Source organism: Suncus etruscus, chromosome 18, assembly GCF_024139225.1.
Source record: "Suncus etruscus isolate mSunEtr1 chromosome 18, mSunEtr1.pri.cur, whole genome shotgun sequence".
Classification (NCBI taxonomy): Eukaryota; Metazoa; Chordata; class Mammalia; order Eulipotyphla; family Soricidae; genus Suncus; species Suncus etruscus.
This window is the reverse complement of record NC_064865.1, coordinates 13957287-13973090: the sequence shown is the minus strand read 5'-3', so window position 1 is coordinate 13973090 and position 15804 is coordinate 13957287. Positions and strand designations below refer to the sequence as shown.

At 36.8% G+C, this 15804-nt stretch overlaps 1 protein-coding gene across 1 annotated transcript in view; it reads right to left on the bottom strand.

Moving 5' to 3' along the window:
• Positions 1-12530, bottom strand: part of MMUT (methylmalonyl-CoA mutase) — a 34977-nt gene extending 22447 nt beyond the window's left edge. The window contains exons 1-4 of the mRNA XM_049765338.1: positions 12467-12530; positions 7507-7931; positions 5575-5942; positions 3342-3499 (exon numbers count right to left, since the gene is read on the bottom strand). Coding sequence (XP_049621295.1) covers positions 3342-3499; positions 5575-5942; positions 7507-7891 — 911 coding nt within the window. The 5' untranslated portion in view covers positions 7892-7931; positions 12467-12530. The remainder of the gene's footprint in view (positions 1-3341; positions 3500-5574; positions 5943-7506; positions 7932-12466) is intronic.
• Between the last annotated feature and the right edge of the window lie 3274 nt (positions 12531-15804).

Here is a 15804-nt window from a genome sequence, read left to right as displayed (position 1 = left end):
ATACCCAATACACAAAATGCAGCTATCTGCATATAGAAGAAATCATATGCTTCAGGTAAAAATATTCTTCATACTCAGAGAAATACTTCCTATAGGGGTTACAGTGCTTGCCTTGCATGCGCAAACCAAAGTTAGGCTGTACATGATCCCTAAGTATACTCAGTAGTGATTTCTATGTACTAATAAGCATAGAAAAAAAAATGTCTTTTCTGTTTAATTTGGAACTGGAGAGATAGTCTGAGGGATAAAGATGCTTGCCTTATATGTGAATGGAGCATGTGTCAGCACCACATATGAACCACCCAGAACATCATCACCTACAAGAAGGCTCCAAACTGCTTCTCACCAAATTCACTTTCTGAATGGCTTTCTTTTTGTTGGGGAGGGCAGCACTTCTCAGGAAGCCACTCCATGAAATAGTCAGTTGGGCTGAGAGTTCAATATTCAGGCTCAGATATATAGTGTTACTATTCTAAGACATACAGGGACATACCTGGTGGTGCTGAAGTAAGGGGAGGACATGAGATACAGGGGTTCAAATTTAGGTCACTGAGCATGCAAGGCCTCTATTCCAATCACTGAGCTCTCTATAAAGGTAGTGTATTTAATATACACTACCAATTATCTCTAATTCCACTATTTTTATCTTATTCCTATAGCTAATTAAGTATTTAGTTTATGTGCCTGAACCTGAAGGCACAAACACTGTAATCCCTGATATAATAGGGTAAGGGATTGGAGCTACAATACAAAAAGTAAGGTTTCTGCCCTGCACACAGCCTACCCAGATTCAATCCCTGACATTCTAGAATCTGTTCACTGTGATAGGAGATCCTGATCCTGGGCACAAAGCTGAAATACCCTGTGCACCATTGAGCATTTGCACCACCCCCAAAAGTTAGCCTTAAGAGAAAGTAAAACCTAAGAAAAAAGTTTTTGATATATACACTTGTAAGTCTCCAAGTATTTGCCACATATTTTTTACTATTTTTGTATTATCTCTACAGTCCCTCAGTATTAAATCTTAAAAATCACTAAAGACCCCAAGAAACCTTTTGTTTTTTGTTATGGAGCCACATCTGGTAGCATTTACGGGTCCCTCCAGCCCTGCACTCAGAAATTACTATAGGCATCCTCAGGAGATCATATAGGATGCTAGAGATCATACCCAGGCAACACACAAACACCCTACCTACTGTGCTATCTCTCCGGCCTCAACCCTAAAGAACATTTATTTATCTGGATATCTAACAATATTTTGTAGTATTTAAAAATAATAAAATATTGTATTATGTTAACATGGAGAAATTATACTTTGATCAAATAAAATAATAATTTTATAATTCTCTTTAATGTATAGTTTGAGAGAAGTCTCCTTTAAGAGCTGAAGTCTACTCTTTGCATCTACATTCAGTCTCTTGAATTATGTTTTATGTAGTCTCTGGAAAATGCCACTCTACATATATAAAAATAAGTAGGAAAATTATACAAAATGTTTTTCTTTTAAATGAACCACCATGAGATACAAAGCTATAGAGCTTTTCATGATTACATTTCAGATGTTCAGTGTTTGACCACCCTTCTTTCACCAGTGACCACATCTTTCCACAAATATTCCCATTTTTTCCTTCTGCTCCCAAACCTCCATCTATGGAAGACACTTTCCTTTCAACTTTTTTCTTTTTATACATTCGAGTTTTAAATTCTGCTACTGAAAGAGTATCATATGTAACACTTAACCTCCTTTCTTCACAGTTTTATCCAGAGTGACCACTTTCTACTATCACTGTCATATACATCCTCTTCTCTGTCCTATCTTCTTTCTTCCTATTATGGCAAGTTTTCTGCTAAGAATACTCCCGACCTTTATTCTTATTGTATTTGGGTACTATTCTCCTATGTTTCTTTAATAAGTGCAATCATTCTCCTATGTTTCTTTAATAAGTGCAATCATTCTATGTCTGTCCTCCTCTCTCTGACTCATTTCACTTAGTCTGATACTTTCGATATCCATCCATTTATCAGCAAATTTCATGAGAGTTTTGATCTAGAAACACCAGTGAGAAACTTAAAGAACTGGTGTGAGAAGTATACAACAATTCCTGAGATAAAGATACTCACTAGTAGCCTATAAACTCTGAAACTAGAAGCCTTTATGTAACACATGCTGTATTCACAGTGTAAGATAGTGCTCAGCCAAAAGAAAATTACCAAACGCTTATGTAACTGACTTTCAGTTGTATGTTTTGGAGGCATAACTAGTGGTGCTCATGGCTCACTTCTGGCAGCATTCAGAGAGCAATATCCAGTGACAGAGATCCAATCAGCTGAATGAGTGCAAGGCAAGCACCTAAACCACTGTACAACCCCTGTGGTGTTCTTTGACTTGTTTTTGACCTTTAAGTTAAAATACTACAAAAACTATATGGAAGGTTTTCCAAATGTGTATCAATATATAAACTGCTTATATAATTATACAATAGAGTTCAAGCAGTATTAATGGGACCCTGAGGAAAATCAACAAACCAGTGCAAGAGCCCATGAATTCAGAACTGCTATGGCCCTAAGGTACTAACTCAGCAAAGTTTGTTTTCAAACTTCCAGGGCTAGGCGACCCAGTGATGACAAGTAATCCGTATAGTATTAAGTATCAGACCCAGCACTGTATTATCCTCTTGGCCCCAAGTTTTTCCAAATGTTTATACAACTTTATAAACAAGCTCTTTTCTAAAAAAAAAAAAACAAAAAAAAAAAAAAAACATAAACAAGGGCTTTTTGTTTGGTTTTGGTTTTGGACACTCCATTGTGCTCAGGAGTTATTTGTCATTCTCTACTCAGGGACAACTCCTGAGAAGGCTATAAGGACCATTTGCAGTGCTGGAGACTGAACCAAAATGGGTGTGTGCACGGCAAGCACTTTAACATGCTGCACTACAACTCAAAGCCCCTCAGAAATTTTTTTAATAGAACTGTGAATTTTATTGTATTTTTATATAAGTGCAACAGAAAAATTAATGACTGGGCTTTAAGATGGAAATAAAAATCCTTAAATGTTGTTTATAATGAAATATTCTTTGCTAAAATATGTTAGTCAATTGCAATCTCTTTATAGCTAAAGACAAGATTCATTTAACTTACTAATAGTTATTACTGAAATTCATACCTATTTTAATTATAAATAGAAATGGCTTCCATATACTTATCTCTCAAATAAAGCATTAGACACTAATAGTCCATTACAGTATACACATTTATTTTTCAATATATTTTCCTCTACATACTTAAAATGTCCCTATAAATTTCCTTAATGATGAGATGATCTGAGAGTTTAATTTACTCACCTTGGTGCAAATTCATCTATGGAGAGACCAGCCTGGAGTCCAGTTCTACAGTATTCTAATCCATCTGCTATAGTATAGGCCAATTCCAGAATAGCATCAGCTCCTGCTTCCTGCATATGGTACCCACTAATCGAAATTGAATTAAATTTTGGCATGTGCTATATGAAATAATAAAAATTACAATGTGATTAAAATTATTTTCTATTAAACCCATTTCTAAAAAGTGTTATTTTTAAATGATATTCCATTCAGATAATAACTAAAAGTATTTAATATTTACTTTGTTATACTTAATTCACTACTCCCACAAAATCCCTACTGTTTTACACCCTGTCTTACTTTTCTCATAAAAAATAATTTGGAGGGGCCAGCGCAGCAGGTAGGGCATTTGCTTGCACACAACCTACCCAGGACTGACCCAGAGTTAATCCCAGGATCCCATATGGTCCCTGAGCCTAGAAAGAATGATTTCTGAGAGCAGAAGCATAAGTAACCCCTAAGTGCAGAGCTCCCCACCAAAAATAAATTTGTACTAACCATCCTTTTGACTCAAGTCAACAGTCTAAACTTTGAAATTAGCTAGCTGAAGTTAAGAAGGTAATATTTAGCTTAACAATTGAATGAAGAGGGGGCTAGAGTGATAGCATAGTCTTGCACACAGCTGAGGTTAAAATCTGGACATCCCCTCGGGTCCCCTGAGCACAGCCAAGAGTGAATCCTTAGCACAGAGCATGGAGCTACCCCTATGCACTACTGAGTGTAGTTCAAAAAAAAAAAGAATGAAGATGTAACTAAATTTCAATCCAAAAACTTATAAACTTATAAGCAACCTAAAGTAAAATATAAACATTAAATTATTTGTCTAGTTATTACAATTTTTACTTTAATTTTTATATGAATAAATATACTGAACATGAATAAGCACTATGAGCAAATAAATTATTTCATCATTAGTAAATAGAGAAAATTGAGATTAAATAGCTAAAAATATCAAAGATTTCAGTTTGATTTAAAGTAACATTTCATGATAGCCATATATCAGAGTTTTTCTTCCATAAGCACTAATAAAATGGCATCTCCACTAAAATATTCTCCTAAAATGTGTTATGTTGTAACATATAAATAATATAATAAAACTGGGTAAAAATTACCATCCTTCCCAAGAATTAACCCAACTAAATAATAAAAATAAAAATTTTTAATGTCAATAAAGCATAAACTCTAAAATTAAGGTGCTCAAATCTTTGCTATGGACTTCAGTGCCCAGAAGACTGTAGGGAAACCTTTTTATTACTTGTTTTTCTAAAGTATACAAAAATAATTGCAACTTCTTATAGAGCCTTAGGAATTAATCAAATAATTTATATCTTACATGTAGTATTATGCCAATTCATAGTAAATATCCAAATGTCACATATATTCTTTATATTTTAGATTAGTAAATATTTTGTTACCAAAAAGCACTGAAAATGTTTTACCACAAAAGCAATTAAGAAAACTGAATTACAATGGACTGAGAGAAAAGATAGTACAAATAAGTTTACAAATAGGAAGAAAGTTTACAAATAAGAAAAACAGGTACTTCTCTTTACAGGGAAAAAAGCAGAATTTAGTAATAAGAATAAATTTTCTGTAAACATTTCAATGTTTCACTATAAGATCCTATTTTTCAGTATTTCACTATAAATATTGCAATGTTTAAACATTGGAACAGCACAGAAATTTTAAAAGAAAAACTTCTGATACATATCCCAACATGGTAATTTCTTTTCTTTTCTTTTTTTACCCAAGTTTAATCCTGCTATTTATTATTATTTTTTTTATATTTCTTTACTTTTCTTTTTTTCTTTGTTTTTGGGCTACACCCGGTGGTACTCAGTGGTTTCTCCTGGCTCTGCGTTCAGAACTCGCTCCTGGCAGACTCAAGGGACCATAGGGGATGCCGGGGATTGAACCCAGGTCTTGAACCCAGGTCAGCAGCGTGCAAGACAAACACCCTACTTCTGTGCTATCGCTCTAGCCCCAAGATGGTAATTTCTTAAGAACATTGTTCTAATGTTAAAAAAAAAGGGTGAGTCACAAAGATAAACATTAAATCAAAATAACAAAACCAACCGCACACATATATTTTATATTAAAAGTGTTACTCAGACTCAGTCATCAAATTCAAATTAGGTTACATTGTATGATAAAAATTCCCAGAAAGAAATAAAACATAATCTATGACAAATACCTTTGCTGTATATTGGAAAATGTCAGCAATAATTTTCATAGATGGTTCAGGAGGGAAAATGTAAGTATTTCTGACCATAAACTCCTTTAGGATGTCATTCTGGATTGTACCCGTAAGCTTTTCTTTAGGTACACCTTGCTCTTCTCCAGTTACTATAAAAGTTGCAAGAACTGGAATAACAGCTCCATTCATGGTCATAGACACAGACATTTTTTCTAAGGGAATTCCATCAAAGAGAATTTTGGTATCTTCCACAGTGTCAATAGCAACTCCAGCCATCCCAACATCACCACGAACTCGAGGGTTATCGGAATCATAGCCACGATGTGTTGCTAAATCAAAGGCAACAGATAATCCCTGCTGACCAGCTAAATAGAAAAAGAACAAGAACTGAATTAAAGTCTGGCGCCAAGTAAACTGACTTGCTTTAACACTACTAGGAATGCTGATTTATGTTACTATAGTATACCTCTATAGAATATTTTATGATTATACATGTTAAAATTAAAGTAAATGTTTCATTTTTGGGATAGCAATAGAATACAAGTATTATACCCATGTTCAATCCCCAGCCTTGCAAATAACAAAAAACAACAAAAGAAAAACTCCATGTACTTTACTTCCTAAGAGGGTCAGATTGTCGTAAAAATGAAATGAATATAACATCTTATTTATCTCATGTTTATCTGAGTTTTTAAATTTTAATAAATTGCTGATGAATTATTTTCAAGTTCAAAAAACACTTCAGTTGCTTATATACAATTCACACAATTTAGCATTTACATGCTGTAATTTATTTGTGTTCTTTAAATGTGGTTATAACAATGGTTTAACAATTTAAACATTCAGGAAAATAGATTTGTGAACAAATATAAAAATTAAATAACTACACTATAAATTTAGCCTTACCTGGGTAATATAAACATAAGAGATTTTAAAATTTAGCATTCAAACAAGATGACTGTATTACTATAACAAAAAGTAAAAATAGCAATTAATATAATTTTCAGTGAATAAATACTGAGTTGTAGTGAATACAGATGAGCCAAGATACATATTATCACAGACACAATTTATCACTTTAGGGGTTATTTTTTAAGCTTTTTGTCTCACTAACTCATGCTCTACCAATAATAGTTAAAAGCTGTTTAAGCAAAACTAATGTTTTTACTTTATCCTAATTTATTTTTTAATATGTATAATGAGTTGTTTGTACTTTATTCTGTTTTACCTATCTTTTGACAAGGCATTTTTCAGAGTATAATCTTTTTTTTTTTTTGGCTTTTGGGTCACACATGCAGCGCTCAGGGATTACTCCTGGCTCTACACTCAAAAATCGCTCCTGGCAGGCTCGAGGGACCAAATGGGATGCCGGATTCGAACCGCCGCCGTCCTTCTGCATGCAAGGCAAATGCTTTACCTCCATACTATCTCTCCAGCCCCTCGCAGGGGTCCTCAAACTTTTTAAACAGGGGGCCAGTTCACTGTCCCTCAGACCATTGGAGGGTCTGACTATAGTAAAAACAAAATTTACGAACGAATTCTTATGCACACTGCATATATTTTATTTTGCAATGAAGAAACAAAACAGATACAAATACAATATGTGGCCCGCGGGCCATAGTTTGAGGACCACTGCCAGAGTATAATCTTAAGTACAAAATTAAATTATTTTTATTGAGATTAGTCAGCTTCCATTCACAAGATCTAATAAAAGGGGCCGGAGTAATAGCACAGCAGTAGGGCTTTTGCCTGGCACGTGGCTAACCTAGGACAGACTGTGGTTCTATCCCTGGCTTCCCATATGGTCCCCCAGCGAGGATCGATTTCTGGCAAAGCCAGGAGTAACCCCTAGAGCATCACCAGGTGTGACCCGAAAATAAACAAAGGAAGAACAAATTTGACCATAAATATGCCATGTCAAACTCTTACCCTTAATATTATCTTTATAAAACTTATTGCTCTCTTCCACAGTACTAAAACCAGCATACTGGCGGATTGTCCAGGGTCTGAAGGTGTACATGGTTGGATATGGGCCACGTGTGAATGGCTTCACTCCAGGAAGCTCTTCAGGTAATTCCTTGGTATCTCTACTAGAATACAAAGGTTTTACAGAGATCCCTTCTGGAGTGTGCCATATTAGGTCTTCTGGGTTTTTGCCTTTCAGCTGCTTTTTTGCGAGGGCAGCCCATTCTGGGTGAAGGGGTTGTTGCTGGTGTAGAAGCCGCTGCCATACATATCTGGAACTTGATGACTTCTTTGAGTACTTCAGGTAATGAGGGGAAAGCAATAAAAGCTGAGTCTTAGCCCTCAACATGATGGAACATGGACAACACCCAACAGGAACAAGGAGAGGTCTAGGGAGAAAAAAAAAAAAAAGTTCAGTGAACACGTATTTATGTGAAGCAAAATGGGAGTAACTGGGTACAACAGAAAAGAGGTTTAGGTTTCTTCTCTTCTGCTTCCTGTACCTGATAATTCATAACTTTCCATTTTTCTAGAACTACCATGACTGGAGGCTAGAGCAGTGGCACAGCGTTAGGACATTTGCCTTGCATGCAGCTGACCTAGAATGGACCACAGTTCGATCCTCAGGCATCCCATATGGTCGCCCAAGCCAGAAGCGATTTCTGAGCGCATAGCCAGGAGTAACCCCTGAGCGTCACCAGATATGGCCCAAAAACAAACAAACAAACAAACAAAAACAAAGCCTACAATCATTGTAGACAACTAAACACATGCTATGATTTTTTTTTTCTTCAATACTTCTTAGCTGGCTTTAATAAATAGCACTGGATCCCAACTAATCAAAACTACAGAAGAAATAAAAAAAAAAAAAAAAAAGCAATTTTGATCTGAAACCGTTAATGACTTTTCAAGGGCTCTGCGTCATGTGGAAAGCATAGTTTCCTGTGTCAGTTTTGTATCCTGGGTGAAGTTTTTCAGTGCATTATATTTTATGGCATGCATTATGTTGTGTTAGAATAAAAAAAAAAAGAACATGTCAGAACACATTGGCATTCAGGACCCCATAACCTGCTTACCTCTCACACATCTTATGTTCTAAAAACATTCACTTAAATACAATTATCCACAAACATCAAAGCTCTCTGACTTGTTAGTTTTATATGCTTGTATTGTTCTTTGGCTAATTCACCTAAGATATCATCTCCAACATGAACAGCTTTCTAAGGGGAAATCACAATAATAAGTACTTTATAATAGTACATTGAGTAGAAATTTTATTTATTATATATCATTAATATAAAGGTACCACTATTATCCCCAACTTACAGATGAAAAAAAAATACAGAAAATAGCCAACATTTAACCATAAGTAATCTTGGTAGGAAAGCTTATCTTTTAACTCATATAGTTTTATCAATATACTCTCTGACCCCACAATCCAGACTTAAATGGGCAACTCAATATCCATGGCACTTTTTTCTTTTTTATGCATCTAGCATCTCCCATACTAGGTTTTCCTGTTTCTATAAAATGTATGCATCTATTTTTTAAACTTTATTATTTTTTTTTTTGTTTGTTTGTTTTTTGGGTCACACCCAGTGCACTCATGGGTTACTCCTGGCTATCAGCTCAGAAATCGCTCCTGGCTTGGGGGACCATATGGGTCTCACTCAGTGACACTCAGGGGTTACTCCTGGCTATGTGCTCAGAAATAGCTCCTGGCTTGGGGGACCATATGAGATGCCGGAGGATCAAACCGCAGTTCATCCTAGGCTAGTGCAGGCAAGGCAGATGCCTTACTGCTTGTGCCACTGCTCCTGCCCCACATATTTTAAATTAATATAAAACACATAAGATTGTATGTGTTCATGTATATCATACATATATATGCATATATGTATCTTTTTACAGCTGGTCTACAACTGGCTCTAACATAATAGTTCTATAGTCCAAATAATTAGCATAAAGTCTTAGAATAGGTAACCTGACCCAATTCCATCATTTTCTAGATGCAGAAATTAAGACCCAAAGAAACAGAAATTAATTGCATTGATTACAAAAACTATGGAAAAAAGAGTATATTGTTTACTTGAATAAATACTTCTCATTCACACTGACAACACAGAAGCTAGTATTTTAAAAGAATTGAGTTACAAATATGACTAATACAGTCATTATACCAAATTGTTTTATAATGCTTAAAGCAACAGAGTATGCTAAAAGTTTTTCCATAACATTTCTTACCTACAAATTAGTGAAACAAGAAAAAATGTGATCACCCACCATTTGTTAGGAAGTTGCAAAACAAAACACATACATCATGAAAACCATAGTAGGTGTTTATAATTTAAATACGCAAATGTTTAGAAATGACTGTATTATTCCACTGAGAAACATCATTTCTTGGAAAATTACTACATAACTTACTACATAAAATATATGTTCCCTATCATTTTCTGTGCAAGAAAGAACAATAATGCATGCATATAACACAGGGATGAATAAGCTGATTTTAGAATATATATATATATATATGTTTATATATATATATACAAATGTATAGATACTTGTTTTATGTAGCTGTTCAACATTTTAAATATCAGAATATAAGAACTGAACTATATAGCACAATAGGTAGTGAGTTTGGCTTGCATGTGAACAACCCAGGTTTAATCCCTGGCATCCCATATGATCCCCAGAGCTTGCCAGGTATAATTTCTGAGCACAGAGCCAGAAGAAACCCGAGCATGACTGGATGTGGCCCCCCAATTTCTTTTTAAACCAGAAGAGTAGATATTAGTGGTAGTTCATATAGAAAGTATAAAGGCAGGGCCACTGCAAATGGCAATTGTATAGATGAATTGTGGAAATTAGTCAAAAAGGTACAATTACAATAAGTGCATTTATCTGTAAGTATATTATTCATAAGTTAGAATTTTATTTACTTAGTTTTTAAAACATATTTGGTTTGGGGACCACTCTTGGCTGTCTCGGGGCTAAATCCTGGCTCTATACTCAAAGATTACTCCTGGCTCTGTACTCAGGGATTACTCCTACCAGTACTCAAAGGACTGACCTTTTATGATACTTAGGATTAAAGCCAAATTGGTGATGAGCAAACTAAAAGCTTTATCTGCTCTTTCTACCCATTTGGCCAAGAACTTTAAACAAGAATCAAGATTTTTAAAAATTAACTGTTATATTTAACTAGGAGTACATAATAGAAGTGCATAAAACAAAGTCCAAGCAGAAATATAAAACAATTTCCATTGTTTCATTTGTTCACTGGATTTTGGGGTCATACCCAGTGTTGAGTGAAAGAACATTTAAGTTATTAGGGACTGAACCAAGCAGACCTCCCCCACTGCACAATCCTCCTGACTGATTCTCATTACTGTTTTAAAATCTATTATGGTTGGCATTCTCTCAAATCCACAGTTTCTCTCCATCCATCCTCTTGCAAAGCGTACCGGTTCTAGCTATAAAAAGGAAGAAAGCTGATATGGAACCACTAGGGTAATAATAAAAATAAATACACAAAAGGTAATTTGAAAAAACTGTCTGGGACTCACTAGAGCAGAACAGACAAGAACTATTACAACAGTCACACACACACACACACACACACACTCACTAAAGCAGAACAGACAAGAACTATTACAACAGTCACACACACACACACACACACACACACACACACACACACACACACACACAGGATTTTCCTAAACCTGGAAACAGTGTGCATACAAGTTGTCATTTTCATATAACTGAAGAAGCACACATGGGAGGAAAAAACTTCACTCTGAGTGCATTAGAAAGTATTTGGGGCATCAGAACGCCCCAACCGAGTAGAGTTTAGTCCATTGAAATGTGACTTTACTGCCTCCATGTGCATGCAGAGAGTCCTTTCCACAACACTCACTCTCCAGAAAAAAACATCAGATTAAGAAAGGCTGCAGTCTAGGAGGAAAAGAGGTACAGGAGGAACACCTTGAAATCTTACCAGTGACTTCTGCTTCTAGAACTTTAGTGGCCTGGTGGGGAGAAACCACAGGATGAGACCTCACAGTCTCATAATGGGAGCCCCAGACCCATAAATGCAGCTTCTTCCAGGGATCCTTTCTCTTTTTTTGTTTTATACTATAAATTGGATTCAGTTTATTTGTAGAGAAGCACCTTAACATGACTAGAAACATACTTGACAAGAGTTCTGATTTCTACTGAGCATCTCCCATTGCTTGTATGTAACAATAAAGTTACATGTAGACATGTAGAGCTTAAATATCATATGCTTAAGGAAAACTATTTATGATTTATAAATATTATGAATATTTATACATATCATAAATGTTATATTTATAAATATTATACTTAAAATATTGATAAATATTAAGTGAATATTTATTTCCCCATTGTAGGATTCAACATTTCCAAAATTCCAGATACTGAAACAAGAAATTTGGAGGCTCCTGAACAGCTTCATGTTCTTAAATTCTTTGTCCATAATCCTAGACAATGTAGAGCTTAAATATCATTTGCTTAAGGAAAAACTATGATTTATAAATATAATAAGCAATTATGATATTTATAAATATTTATAAATGTTATAACTATTCTAAATACTTATATTTATAAATATTAAGTGACTATTTCCCCATTGTAAGATTCAACATTTCCAAAATTCCAGATACTGAAACAAGAAATTTGGAGGCCCCTGAATTCCTGGTCTAGAATCATAGATCCCCAAATAGACTAATTCCCCAAGACCTCGTGAAAGTGGGAAGGTCCCTTTGGAATTCAACCTGGAGGAGGTGACCAAGGCGCAGCGAAATTTGGGGGGTACGACAGGACCCTCTGAGGAGAAGAGCCTGAAGGAAACTGAAAGCATGCCTGGCCCTAAAATTTGCACATGTCTACTCACAGGCCAGCCTGTCTGGTCCCCCGTGAGTCATGCAAGAGGCTTTCAGAAAGACGGCGTTCCCAACAAAGTCAGCTGCAAGCCTCAGGGGTGGACCCACAAAGTCAGGTGCAGTCAGTCAGTCAGTCAGTCAGTCAGGGGGCGTCGCCCATCACCGCCCTCGCACGGGCCAATCGCCTTCACTTCCGGTTTCTCTCTTTTTTTTTTTTCCCCGTTTTTCTCATTCTCTTCCGGTTCATCCCAGCGTTTATTGAGCATTTTGAGCCGCGAAAAGCTCCCTGAGCCGTGACTCCGGAAGGATTTCAGCGCTTTCGGTTTGGGTTTTTTTTTTTTTTTTACCGCATTCTCTACCGGTTCATCTCACCGTTTCGACCGTTTCGGGGCATAAAGAGCACCGGGAGCCGTGACCCCGGAAGCATTTCAGCTTTCTTCCGGTCTTGTTACCGACGCTCACTTCCGGTTTGTCGCAGTGTTTTGAGCGTTCGGGCGCTCGGAGCGAAGAGCTCCTCGGGCCGTGACCCCGGAAGAAATTAAGGCGGGGCAGTGAACGCGCCAAATTCGTTTCGTGGAGCCCGGCGGTTGAGTTTGGGTGGCCAGTTGCGCCTCTCCTGAATGACGGTTGGCGCTTCGGTTGGATTATTTCATTTTTGCCGGAGGGAGTGAAAGAAGCTCCTCAGGGTTTATGTCTCCTTCTTTCTCCTTTCGTCCAGGTTTCCCCACAGCAGTCGACTGGAACTCATCATTTCTGAGGAGACCCACTGACCTGCAGTGGCTTGATTTGTGTTTGGTGGCATTTCCCCGTTCCCGCCTAGAATCTGTTTCAGAAAAACTTGGGAGTCCACGGGTGTCAGCTAGTTAATTGGTAAGGAAAGGAAACCTGCTGCCAATCCATTCCTGTAATCTGATCTCAGATTATGCATGTATACATATGTAGATAATGTGTATCTCAGTGTATATATGTATACACCTATGTCTGCAACCTATCTACACCTTCATTGCAAGGTAAAAGTCACTCAGAACTTTTTCAACACCCTGCTCTCATCATCAGTTTACCAAAAGCTCTGATTGCCCTCAGGTTGTTCAAAACCCAGCACTCAACCATTTATCCAAAGCTCTGACTGCCCTCAGGTTGCCCTGTTTTTTCCCTCCAATACTTGATATTCCTCTTTCTACAATGGATAACTAGACCTGTTTTTTTTTTACTCCAATACTTTTTTCCTTTTCCTACTATCTGGATGACTCAGAAATCTAACTCAGTTGTTGCATTTTTCTCTTTATATCTAGCCTCTAGGCACACCCATTTTTGAGCTACTCACTTGACTTCCAGCACTTGGCATCCTTTTTGATTGTATGTAGTAGCTTTTCTTTCTTTCTTTCTTTCTTTCTTTCTTTCTTTCTTTCTTTCTTTCTTTCTTTCTTTCTTTCTTTCTTTCTTTCTTTCTTTCTTTTCTTTCTTTTCTTTCTTTCTTTCTTTCTTCTTTCTCTCCCTCCCTCCCTCCCTTCCTTCCTTCCTTCCTTCCTTCCTTCCTTCCTTCCTTCCTTCCTTCCTTCCTTCCTTCCTTCCTTCTTTCTCTCTCTTTCTTTCTTTCTTTCTTTCTTTCTTTCTTTCTTTCTTTCTTTCTTTCTTTCTTTCTTTCTTTCTTTCTTTCCTTCCTTCCTTCCTTCCTTCCTTCTTCCTTCCTTCCTTTTTTTCTTTCTTTATCACTAATCACTACATGAGACTGAGATTTTTGTGTGGATCTCTTAAGAGGAAAGGGGGCCGGGCGGTGGCGCTGGAGGTAAGGTGCCTGCCTTGCCTGCGCTAGCCTAGGAGGGACCACGGTTCGATCCCCCGGCGTCCCTTATGGTCCCCCAAGCCAGGAGTGACTTCTGAGCGCATAGCCAGGAGTAACCCCTGAGCGTCACCGGGTGTGGCCCAAAAACCAAAAAAAAAAAAAAAAAAGAGGAAAGAATTTTGCTTTTTCCGTAGCTGCAACCAGCCTGCAAAACAGTCATGGCTTTTATCTGTTCTGTCATGGCCCAATTGTTGCTGAAGACAATATATGTAGGAAAATGTTAGCTTCACAGAAACATTTAGTGTTGGTGCTTCACTATATGATTTTCAGCAATGCAAAAGAGAAACTTGGCTTATCTAAAACTACATAGTGAATTAATCAACAGAGCCTAGATTAGGAAACTGGCCTTTTTCTCTTTATTAGTGCCTCTCTCTGTGGTTCTCAAAAAGCATTTATCCACTTGGAATATCTGACAGTATCTGCAGGTCATTTTGATTGTCAATTTGGCTGGAGACCTCACAGGCCCTACCCAGGTTCTGCTCAGACCATAGGAGCACTTAGGGCATGTTCTTGTCTTCACACAACAGAGAATGATCTCCTGAGCCTCGGAGTCCACAGTCATCACTCGAAACTCCAGGATGCCTCTATTGAGAATTTTGGTGACCTCAGTGGCTCCTTTCCAAAACTGCTTAAAGCTACATGACTGCTGAACAAGATAACAGCAGTTTCTTAGAGAGGCAGGCATCTTCGGACTTCAGTCGGTTCCAGTTATGCCTGGGTTCTGTGATCACTACATATATCCCACAGCTCAGCCACCTGTGGAATCAGTGCTCATCTCTGGTCTCTGAAGATAAAAAATTTTAACTTACTTTTATGATTAAACCTAGCATAAATTTTTCTATTTTTTTTTATCAAGGATCATACATGAATACCTTCAATGTTTATACTTAAAAAAGATTTTACCAGGGTCCATACGGTGGCACAGTAGTAGGGCATTTGCCTAGCACGCAGCTGACTTAGGACAGACCACACATAGATATGTACATACTTTCTTTTGTATACTTGCCTACCTTTTCCTTATGCTATGATGCAAAAATAAACAGCCTGGGTTTGTTTTCTTTTTGTCAGAAATTTGATGATAAGGGATTCTCCTAGATTTTTCACCATCCGCAACTCAGTACTTGATACTTAAGTTTGAGAGGATGGAGAAATTAGTATACTTTTGTTTTATTAAATGTAGATAGCCTTTGCCTTGGGGAGATGGCTCAAGTGCTAGAATACAGGCCTAGTATGCATGAGGCACTGGACTCCATACCTCTTCTCAACACCACTAATTGTCATTCTTAAAAACTTAACAGATTTACAAATAAATTTTAATATATGACAAGTTACCACAAGAAATTAGCATACACAACATGTATATAATCCATATATATATATGGATTTTACACATATACAATATAGATTTTGATATATGATATAATTCTACAAGCTGTCTCCTTTACCTAAGTCATAAATGAGTAGTGCATTGTGCATAAAATAGGTATCTCAATACTGGGTTTTATC